The sequence below is a fragment of the Mastigoproctus giganteus genome, chromosome 3 (assembly GCF_048544385.1).
Source record: "Mastigoproctus giganteus isolate SK-2022 chromosome 3, ASM4854438v1, whole genome shotgun sequence".
In the NCBI taxonomy this organism is placed as follows: Eukaryota; Metazoa; Arthropoda; class Arachnida; order Uropygi; family Thelyphonidae; genus Mastigoproctus; species Mastigoproctus giganteus.
In genome coordinates this window covers 240152852-240165090 of record NC_143577.1, presented here as the reverse complement: position 1 = coordinate 240165090, position 12239 = coordinate 240152852, and the positions used below count along the sequence as shown (strand labels likewise).

Below are 12239 nucleotides of genomic sequence, written 5' to 3'. Positions count from 1 at the left end.
CCTGGAACAGAAGTTAAACTCACAGGTCTATAATTACTTGTGTCGCCCTTTAATCCTCCTTTGTAAATTGGCGTCATATTTGCACATCTCCAGTCCATGGGTACTTCCCCCTGAGTTCTCATAATTAAGGCTAAGGGTTCGCTTACTTCCTTTACTGCCTCCTTTAATATAACTGGATAGATCCCATCAACCCTAGGTGCCTTTCTTATGTTTATCTTCAACACTTTCTCCTCCACTTTGCTCTCAGTTATTACAAAATCATCTAGTTCACTGCCAGAGTTTAATTCACTTCTGGCATTCCCCTCCCTGAATAACTCCTCGTGTGAATGTAGATGCAAAACACTCATTTAGTTTGTTAGCTACCTGAGCAGGATCATCAACAGTTGAACCATCGATATCCAGTGGACCAATCTGATTCATCTCCTTCCTTCTAGAGTTTACATAAGTAAAGAATTCTTTGCTGTTTTTCTTTGCATTCTTTGCCAAAGATTTCTCATAATCTGCCTTTGCCTGCCTAACCTCCTTTGTGACTTGGTTACAGACCAGCTTATATCTATCATAGGCTTCTGTGTCACAGATTAATTTATATGTATCCCTTGCATTTTCATTCTCTGCCACATGTCTCATTGCGCCTCCGTAGCCAAGTGGGAAGGAGCAGCAGTGCACACACTTCTTGATTAGACCGGGGTTCGAGCCCATCACCACCTCCTTTGTGACTTGATTACAGACCAGCTTATATCTATCATAGGCTTCTGTGTCACAGATTAATTTATATGTATCCCTTGCATTTTCATTCTCTGCCACATGTCTCATTGCGCCTCCGTAGCCAAGTGGGAAGGAGCAGCAGTGCACACGCTTCTTGATTAGACCGGGGTTCGAGCCCGTCACCACCAAATACGGAGGATGCGGAAAGGTCAGGGAATGACCACCGCATATTCCGGAGCAATATGGCCTTAGTTGCTAATGCTCCTAAAAACCAAACAACAAACATGTCTCATTAGTTCATCTGACATCCACTTAGGCCGAAACCTTGAACAGTATTTCTTAATTGGTTTGAAAAGCATAGTAACTTCCAAGATTCATTCTTTGAATGCTTCCCATTTTGAATTTGCTGTTGATAACATCATCAGTTGGTCCCACCGTATAGAATTTAAATACTGTCTCAGACCTCCGTAGTCGCCTTTACGAAAGCAAAAAAACCTTCCCTTTACCCCTGATGGTAGTTACTCTTTGAGTAAATCCCACTTTAGCACACTGTGATCACCGCTATCTAGTGGTTTCTTTTATCTGCAGATTCTTAATGCATGAAGAATCACTACTGATAATCAGATCAAAAGATTACTCCCTCTAGCTGCCTCCCAAACATGCTGCTATAGAAAACAATCATCCAATAAATCCACAAAAGCCTTGTTAGTGTGTGAGTGACCAACCCACAAATTCCAGTCAATATCTGGGAAATTAAAATCCTCCATTATAAGACTTTCTGATTTAATGGCCCACTCTATTTCCCTGTACAGTTATTTATTACACTCATCAGAGTCATTAGGCCTATAACACACTCCTGCACTCAATTTTGATTTCCCAGTGCTTATGTCACACCAAACTGACTTGACACTGCGCTGTCCAGCGATGTTGACTGGCTGTACTTCCTTGTATTTTATGTTTCTTAACTAATAGCATAACCCCTCCTCCCTTCCTATCCTGTCTATCCTTCCTGTACACATTGTACTCCCCAAATTCCACTTCTGCATTCCTTATATCTGTGTGACACCCCACCTCTGATATTCTAACAATATCTGCCTTTGATGTTTTGACCAACACCTCAAATTCATGAAATTTATTTACCAAACTCCTAGCATTGGTGTACACAGAAATATACATGCACCTGTTCCTATTCTTTGTTACCCTAACACAGCCCATGTGTTTACTTGTACTACAATGACTCCCAGTAGTCTCTGAAATCCCCTGCACCTTGTTTTCCAGGCTGCTGCTCATTCCAATAGAAGCAGTGCAAGAATCACTTTCACCTCTGCCAGTGGCTACTGTTAATCTATTAGTCCATGTATCCTCCCAAGCTAGCAGTTTTCCAACCGACCTAACACTGCCTCGATAGCATCAGCAAATATTCTTGCACCCTTTCTATTTAAGTGTATCCCATCCCTGTAGAAGCAGTCTCTCCTGTTAACAAGCACAGACCAGGCTGAGAAAATTCTACCCCTTTAGCCTTGCACAATCTCTCCAGTGCTGAATTGATCGACAAGGCTCTCATCATCTACTCCCTCGTATCGTGTCTGGGCAGAATTGCAGACTCTTTCAAATTCATCCCTAATTCACGGCTTTTTTCCAACAGTGACCTGTACTTGTTAAGTAATTCTGCCGGTCTCCTGCTCTTAATATCATTAGTGCCAACATGTACAACAATATCACCTTTTGTGCCCTTAAAAGATGATATCTGCTCTACAATGTTATCAACCTTTGCCTCTGGCATACATACCCTGGTCCTGTTCCAATATTTCAATATTTCTTAATTGGTATGAAAAGGAAGTACAATTTATAGCTTTTATGAAACCTACCTCTGACTATTGTATGAAAATGTGCACGCTATAGTGCACATTTTGAACATGTGCCATTGTTTTCTGGAATGTATGTTGAGTGTTACAGCAGGATAAGCTATGTGTGTGTGTGCTAACGCATACATGTTCTAATATTATTAAGAATTTAAGTATAAAAACTCAGTATTTAAATGAGTACTTTATACCTTTTAACTTTATATTCTTTCCTACAGACAAAATATTATCATTTAAAAATTAGTATTTATTAATAAATGTATTAATTAATTAACTGGCCTTAAATTCTATATATAACACTTTTATAACATTAACTATCAGTTTTGATCTACCGTCTTCTTTTAAATGCTAATGCAAATGCTATTATTAGATGACAGAAAATCAGAAACAAAAATCTAAAGATGCCTACCAATATGCTATTCAGAATGATATTTAGTTTCTAGGCAAATTTCATAGTAAAAATTCAGAAAGCTCAACTCAATGCCAATGGGATTCTTCCTCTTGCTCAGATTACTCACCTGAGGAGTCATAAATTAAAATTGAGGAAAGACAGTTGTAGAATAGATGTGCAGAAATTTGCCTTTAGCCAGTGGGTGGTTGATAGTTGGAACAAACTTCCATCTATCATAGTGGAGGTCGAAAACTTAAATAAGTTCAAGGCAGAACTAGACAAACTTTTGGAGTGAATGGGTGAAATGTGAAGGTTTTTTTTTTCTTTTTGGCTGATGCTATATAAGCTGGCTTCCTTGCATCATATGCCTCTACTAATGCTAATACTTGAGATTTTCTGAATAACACTGAAATGCATTTGACTTATTTCATATAAAAGCCTTCCAAGTAATTTTCTATCTGATAGTGCATCATCTGCCTTTGGCAATGGTTGGCCAGTTTCTTCTCAGAGTGCTTACTATGCATAAGGGTGATTGGCTCTTGATTCTCAAACATCTTGCCTTATGCTTTCATTTAATATTTCAGTTCTTTATATGAATGACCTTCTTCCACTTACTGCAAATTCTGTCCATGGTTTTGCTGATGAGAATATGCTATTACACCTGTTTCTTGTAAGACAAACTTTACACTGCAAATAATTAAAAGTTTGTTGGCTATTGATTGCTGCCACATCGATTTCCTTTTTTTAGTTTATATCCAGAGGACACTGGGAATATATGCAATCTTCTATGAAGCTATATTCTCTCATTTCATTTTCAGGTCTTTTTTTTTTTTTTTTTTTTTTTCAGGTAGGGCATTCTAAAATTTGCAGTTTAGAATATCTTAGTATATATAGGGCCACTGCCTCTCAACCTTACCAAAGATGAGATTTAAAGGTTATTGAAATGCTAGATCTTTCCTTTCATTCACTGAAGCTTTGATGAGGCGGAGCATGATGGATGACAGTCTATTTAAAATTTTTGGGCAATTTAGATTCAGTTTACAATTTTTTTTAGGCTTGGCATGTAGTTTTAAGTTTCATACTAACAGCATGTTTGTAGTTACTGGCAAAAAGAGACAGAGTTGTCCTGGAAGGTTTGTAGAATTTTCTGTTAGCATTTTTCATATATACCTTTTTTAAAAAAAAATTATATGCTTTTCAATTATACTTAGACAGAAGAATAGACAAAATTTCTTAGCAAGCATATAGTGTCACTTCGTAGATGCTTTTCAAAAATTCCCATAATAAGAAATGCAGCGTAGGTTTCTTTTCCACTTTCTAATGCTCAACTCATTTTCAGTACTATAGAATTACAGATTCAACATCTTACATTTACATTTCGGATTATGATTATATAAAAAAGTCCACAATTATCCATTTTGCAACAATTCATAAACTGCCACTTGCAACAATGTTTGTTGCAACCTGCAAAGATTAATTAAATATTTGTATAATGTGAGACAAAAATAAATAAATAAATAAGAACAAATCTGACTGGAAAGCAAGTACTTCATATTTTCTTAAAATGAAAATAATTAAGCTGTAATTTAACACTGAAGTGAAAGTAACATTCAATGACACACTGCAGATGTTAAAGAATATATTCTCAATGAAGTTTTATGAAATTACACATTCAAATCCCTCTAAATGGAATTAGCTCTTGAAATATTATACTTTTCCAAACATAAGTTCACCATTGAACAGATTCATAGTGAACTCAGAATTGGCAATAGAAAATTGAAGGAATGATACTGACATTTGTTAAAGAAAGCAGCATGCAGTGGTATTACAAGCTGCATGAATATTACAATTATTCAGTTGGTACCATGTTTAGCCAGTTACTTGTTTTTTTTTTTTTTTTTGCCCTGTCCATCCTCACAATAAACACTACACTGAAGAATCTGTTCTTTTATAAACAAATATGCAGTCCCTCTGAGTACTTCATGAATCATCTTCTTTTCTAGGAAACAAGATTAAAAATTACAACCAATTCCATGAATTACCAATTGGAAATCATACTTACTGTACTCACAGCTCGAACCTGTGCTTGAGTTCCATCAGGTAATGTTACCACAGCACTGGCAGGGTCAATGTGAATAATAGATACAGTTCCATCTGGATTATTTATGGTTTGCACCATTGCAGGAGCGTAATGGGCTGTTAATGGCTGAGTATATAAGGTCTGAGAAAGAATGGAGGAAAAACTTAGTATTACAGAATTTATAAATACAAACTTCAAAAATTATGCACAATTGTACAAAACAGAATGATGCTGTGCATTTAATGTAAAAAATATTAAATGAAAACAAAATAGCAAATTATTAAAATGGATAGTACCATAATAGTTAAGCTTTAGTTACTAGGGAAAAGTCTATGAAGTTCATAGGAAAGGTAATATACACTGAATGGCCACTTTATTAGATTCAACTATCCATTTCCTGAAATGCAGCACTTCTTTAGTAACAGCATCGTATCATGCAATATAAAGGGATTGTGCAGATATGTAGAGATATTAGTATTAGCCATATGGTGCAAGGAAGCCTAAGGCTTATGCTGCACCAGGCAAAAAAAGAAAAATTCTGAGTCTCCCTCAGAGAGAGAGAGAGAGAGAGAGAGTCAGAAGTAGAAGGGAATCACCAAGGAAGAAGAAGAATGATGATATCCAGCTCAGGACCCTGGGTGTGCCAAGCAGATACTCACCAGATGTGAGTCCCTGGGGTCAAATATGTGTAAGAGTGCAATTTAGTATGAGAATAGGGAAGATTAAAAAATTTAAGTAATGTGGCACAGTTGTCAGTGACAGGTGCACCATTATGAGTATCATGGAAATGTAACCCTTCTGGAACTTTCACATCCAACCGTGTCTTATATGTATCAAGATTGATCCAATAATGAAATAATGTCCAGTCAACAGTGATCCTATAGTCAGAAACAGCCTGTTGATGTGAGAGGCCAACAGAGGCTGACAAGGTTTGTGCAGGGTAACAGAAAGGCTACAGTTAGTCAAATACCAACGCATTACAACATATCATGGTGGCACTGTAGAATGCACAACTCATCATACCTCGTTACAAACAGTGTATTCTAACTGATGACCAAAGTGAGTTTCACTCCTGTCAGCAAAAAACAAGATATGGTTACAGTGATCTTAGGAACACCAACACTGGGCACTGGAAGATTGAGAAAAAACATTACTTGGTTTGATGAATCCTAGTTTCTGCTGTTTCAGACTGATGGAAGAACTAGAATATGGGACAAAACAGCAGGAATCCATGGACTCATCCTGCCATGTGTGAACAATTCAGGCTGGTGGTGGCAGTGTAATAGTTTGGGGAGTATTTTCATGGTGCACACTGGGCTCTTTGATGCCAGTGGAGCAACATTTGGATGCCACAGGTTTAAATTTCACACTCATAGACTGTCTGGAAATTGTTTCCAACCAAGCACATTCCTTCACAACTGTAATGTATTCATATGACAATGGGTTCTTCCAACAGGATAATGTGACACACCACAAAGCCAGAACTGTACAGAACTGGTTCCAGAAGCATGGAGAATGAATTTGTCCAATTGCAGTAGCCTCCTCAGTCATTAGATCTCAATTTAACTGAGAACCTTTGGGATGAGTGGAACGAGCTCTTCGGAGCAGAGATCTGCAACCATCCAATTTGTAACTTTGAAAAACAGTTGAGTTAACATGAGGAATACTTTCAACACCTCATTGAGTCCATGTCATGAAAAATCAGGGCTGTTCTGAAGGCTAAAGGTGAACTACTTACTATTTAGGTATGTGTACCTAATAAAGTGACCACTCATTGTATTTGGAAATAGTTGGTTGATTGTTTGAGGACATTTTGACACATCAGCTACTTTACTTGTAGCGTTCAGTTGATGTGGTATTTGTTATGTATTATGTCTGTACAAGTGAGCATACATGAGTCAATCTGCATGTTGTATGAAAAACAAATTACAAGTACAAAACTCACAATGTAAAATGGAAAACAAAACAGGACTACAGCTAACATACTCTACAAGCTCTACTTGTTGTGCCATACATTGTTAAGTATATAAATATCAGTGAGAAAGGAGCGTATGCCTTAATCATAACCTTGTGAACAGTCACCTCAACCAATGGACCATGGTATAGTGTTATCTCACTCACACATACAAAGAAGACATTACCAAATTAGCATTCTTTTAAAATAATTACCATATTTTCCAGAGGGAACTGAGCACATACCGTTTAATCATATTTAGACTAAAATAATTCCCTAAATGCATGTATAATTTACACGTCTTGTTGTTTCAGACATTTCATGAAGAAAAATTTAAAAGTTAGCAATCATACCTGGTGGGCTCACTTAGAAGTTGCAGCCTTTGGATACTGCTATTAATAAACCATCCAAATCACTTCTCAGAGAAAATTGGAAGCAGTGAATGATTTGAAGGATGCCTTAAATACACAAGAACTGAACAAATGAAATTTAATTTAAAGTAAAATATACAAGGAGTAATTAAAAAAGATTCACACTAACACTCACTATTAATCACTATCAATCTACTTTTTACTAAACAAAATGTAGAATGATTATTAATGAAAACTATATGCATTTAAACCTATCATCAGATATTCGCCTCTAACTTATTTTTTTGTCTCTGTAGGTCTACAGTAATTTTTGAAAACCGTTATCAAACTCGAACAAGGATAACCCACTAAAAAGGTATATAACAAATGAATGAACAGTAAGTCAAGATAAAATTCTGTGTTCTACTGAAGGAAATGCCAACAGAAATGGTAGTAGCTTTGCAAAAAGCCAATGGAGAATCTACTGCACTCAAATCCAATATTTAATATCCAAATGCAAATTTTATTTACGTTTGGATATTAAATAAAATGTCATAAGTTGTTTAAAGATGGAAGATCAGCACAGAACTTAACCATATCCCAGGATATCCATCGACATCAATAACTGATGCTACTACTATCATCCTTGAAGACAGATGAATTACAATTACAAAAATTGCAGACATTGGGTATTATTTATGGGAGCACAAAAGCATTTTGAAAGAACATTTAGGAGTGACATGTGTTTGTTCACATTGGGTTAGTGTACTGTAGTGACTTGTTTTGAACTCATGGGGATGTAAAAGCTTTACAGGCCTGTGTGGTGCTCTGACCTTAACCTTGATGAAATGGAATATTAGGTTTAGGCCAAGCATGTCCTTAATTATTTGCTGAATCAGCTGCTGTATTGAAAGAGGAATGGACTAAAATATTGCATTCCTGCCATAAAAAAATTGGTTCAGAGTCTACCAGTAAGGCTAAATGTGTAATTAAGATCAAAAGTGATCAACATATTAAATGTTGTTTTATCAACAATAGAAATATACAGGCTGTTTACTTCTGGCAATATAGTATATATGTACATATGCAATGCAGGAAATTCACACATGGAAATTGTGCCTGTACATATACACATAATACCAAGAGTCCCATGTGTGAAAAACACATATATGAGGTGAGGCAATAAAGTTTTGGGGCTTGTGTTGTTGTGCTAATGTTCAATTAATTTGAAAATAAATGGAGGTGGTACGCTGTAGTTCAAACTTCTTCCAACAGATGCTGGTACAGAGATTGTCCAGTAGGCTGACAGGTTGCAAGTAACAACCAGTTTTGTTAGTGGCATTAACGTTCTATGTTACAGTTTTGTCAAGACAATCCTAATTTCGTCAACTGTATTGTCACTGGAGATGAGTGTTGGGTGTTTCAGCACAACCCAGAGACAAAGCATTAAAGCATGCAAATGGACACCAAAATCGTCACCAAGGCCCAAAAAAGTTCCACTTATAGAAGTCCAAGATCAAGACAATGCCATTTATGTTTTTTGACAAATGGTGTGATTCATAAGGAATTTGTATCTGTAGAGGAGCATCTGAGTTCTACATACAGATCCTTCAAAGACTATTGAAGCACATTTCCCAAGTGACACCACAATTTAGAGGGAAAAGCAGCTGGTTCTTGCTGCAGGATAATGCCCCACTCATTCTGCACTTGTTATGAACACATTTTTGAAGAAACATGGAATTGTACAGATCAACCATCCAGTCTACTCTCCCAATCTAGCACCCCATACTTCTTCCTCTTTCCCAAGGTGAAAACTAGTGCCTTCAAAGGAAAGGGATTTCAGGAAGTTGAGAACATTAAAAAAAAAAAAATGTAACTGTCACTATCTCTTTGGATGCCTTTGCTGACTCTTCACAGAAACTTTTAGAATGGTGTAATAAGTGCATTCAATCAGGTGGTGATTACTTTGAATAAAAATAAAACCATTTTTGAGTTCTTTCACTCTGTGTTCTTTTTATTGAACCATTCTAGGAACTTTATTGCCACACCAAGTTGTTGTTGTTTGTTATTTGGTTTTTAGGAGCATTAGCAACTAAGGCCATATTGCTCCGGGGATATGCAATGGTCATTCCCTGACCTTTCTGCATTCTCCATATTTGGTGATCACAGGCTCAAACCCCGGTCTAATCAAGAAGCGTGTGCTAGGCACTGCTGCTCCTGCCCACCTGGCTATGGAGGCGCCACTATTGCCACACCTCAGATATACAAATATATAGAGGGTGTATCATAACATGTGGGACCCACTTCAGGGATAGATTTAGGACCTAAAAACAAAACAAATTTATGTAAACAGGTCTGATTTCGCCTTGCTTCCGAGTTAGACATTTTTGTGTTCCAGCAACTATCTGCTTAAGTTTACAGGAAATACTCAAAATTACCACTGTGAACCTAAATACAAGTCTGCAAATGCCTCATCATAGAATAGATCTCATCACCCACTCAAAAGATCCGGGTGTCTGTTGGATTTGCCGTTCTGGTGCTGATGAGTCTACCACCAACTGAACTGATTTATTTTATAAATAAATCAGTTTCCACAAGGTGTTCATGTAGTCTCTTGGAAGGTCTTTTTATTTAGCCTATGATGATTAGGGAAATTTTCTGCATACAGACATCTTGCCTCAGCTGCATCGCACATAGCAAGTCCATACATGAGATGCATATCTGCCATCTGTCGATTTGAATAAGCCTCTATTATCAGAGCAAATGCGCAGTATCAAAATGTTAATAACAAGCTCCAAGCGTAGCTCCCTTGTCAGGAGAACTAACTGAAATCACTCAAAGAACACTAAGGAATGTTGTTTATGTAACTATCAGCAAAGCCCTCTATGAGAGATCGAACATTGTTTATAAACAGTTGAATGGAGCCAGCTATGCTAACTCAGTTTGTAGAAAGAATTGCTTGAACAAAAAAATGGCTGTAACTGGAAACAAGGTGAAATCAGACCTATGTTTACATTAACTTCATTTTATTGTTTTTAGGTCCTAAATCCATCCATGAAGGGGGTGCCACATGTTATGATACATCCTTTATATAAAATTCTGAAAAGGTTACAGAGGATTCTATTAAACTGATTTCCCTGTACTTTCTGTGACAAAACTATATGATTATAAATAAATTCTATTTAAACCCATTTTAATTTATTCATTCATATCTAAGTTCTTTTTGCAATTCTAAATAATATCAATAAAAATCTATATAATAATGTAAATGTAATCAGAAATTTGGGAGGAGAAGAGAAGGAAGAATGTTAATTTGTAAAAGAAAGTTAGTTGCCAGTTGTAAGGAGAGCTCACTTACTCCGGCATGAAGGGTGGAATCAGTAGAGACAGAGGAAGATACACAGGTAGAAGGAAGGCGACCAGTGACAGCTTTCACCTTTTGTTTGTCATCTTCTTCACTGAATGCTGGAAGCAAGTCTTCACGTCCATGATATTTATAACAGTTGATAACGATTTGACGTAGAGCATGTGTCCACGAAACCTGAAATAAAAATCATCCCATTAAAAACCTCTAAATTAAAAAACCTTTAAATTATAAAAGAACATAAAATAAAACATTTATATAATTATATGAATATTCATATAATTGTACTGTGATTTAAGCTCCTTCCTACGTGTTACAAATAAGCATGCTGAAACGATTTTAAATAATCTTTACACTTTTCATCTTTTTTTTCTATTCAAACTGGAAACAATAACAGATATGTAACTAGGAATAGTGATATGGCATTGTCCTTTTTAACATTTATGGCCTACTAGCAAAGCCAGAAGATCTTTGATTGTTAATGAAGATAATTATAAGTAAATGGAATTTTAGTTGCATTCACAAATGTATGAAGCACTACTTCTTCACAGTGTCTACTTTTACTGTGTTGTCATCTTTAACTATAATTTTTACTTTAAATATAGAGCAAGTGTGAATTTTTACTTAATCATGCTAAAGATTAAATTAAAAAAAAAAATACTCTGTATTTTCTGTGACAAAATTACACTTGCACTAAAAAATTGGTAAGGTGTAACAATACAGATATCAGATACTAACTTTATGTTTTTCTTCCTCTGTTCTAGCATCACTCCTTACATTAGCCCATGGAAGATCCTTTGGCCACCATAATGGCCGAGTAGATTCTTTTCCCCAACCAGGTTTCCCTCTACCCGTGGAATATTTAAGCATAAGAGGAATAAATGCACGCAGCTGTGCCTACAAAAAAAAAAAAAAGAATGTGAACACAGATATTTAGTATTATGGTCAAAATTATAAATTAATATCAGCGAAAACATTATCTCAACTGTAAGAGAAGAACATGAGGAGGGAGAGGGGAGAAGAACTATCAAAAAATTCTTCTTTCTTTGGAAAAATAAATAATACAAACATTTTTGAGATTAACTATGCGATTATTGTGAAATGGTTTAACTAATTTTGACTGGTAGAATATAATGCGGCTATTACTTAGGAACTCAAAAGTTTTTAAGAATGTAATCATATACACAGAGAAAAAAAAAAAAAAAAAAAACAGAACTGGTTTTTTACTAGCCACTTAAGAAATGAAGCAAATAAATAGAAATTACAACTACACATAGCAGTGACACATATCATTTTTATTGGAGCGCTATACCAGTCAGGAAACTGGTACACAGACTGAAATGTAATGTTTCTTCTGTAAAATTTATTACCAAATATACTATATGATGATATGGGTACACATCAAGACAAAACACTGCATGGTGTGCAAAATGCAATTTTAAAGGAAGTAATAGAGGAAATGTGATACAGTTACATAATAATATGTATAGGGTCTCTACCAGAGATCAGTGATGAGCAGATAACAATGTATGG

General features: G+C 35.9%; 1 protein-coding gene across 1 annotated transcript in view; it reads right to left on the bottom strand.

Annotated features, from left to right (window-relative positions):
* The window catches only part of LOC150088935 (DNA-binding protein P3A2-like), a 42411-nt gene that overhangs the window by 8271 nt on the left and 21901 nt on the right, over positions 1 to 12239 (bottom strand). The window contains exons 5-7 of the mRNA XM_090370363.1: positions 11445 to 11603; positions 10701 to 10883; positions 5021 to 5179 (exon numbers count right to left, since the gene is read on the bottom strand). Coding sequence (XP_090226489.1) covers positions 5021 to 5179; positions 10701 to 10883; positions 11445 to 11603 — 501 coding nt within the window. The remainder of the gene's footprint in view (positions 1 to 5020; positions 5180 to 10700; positions 10884 to 11444; positions 11604 to 12239) is intronic.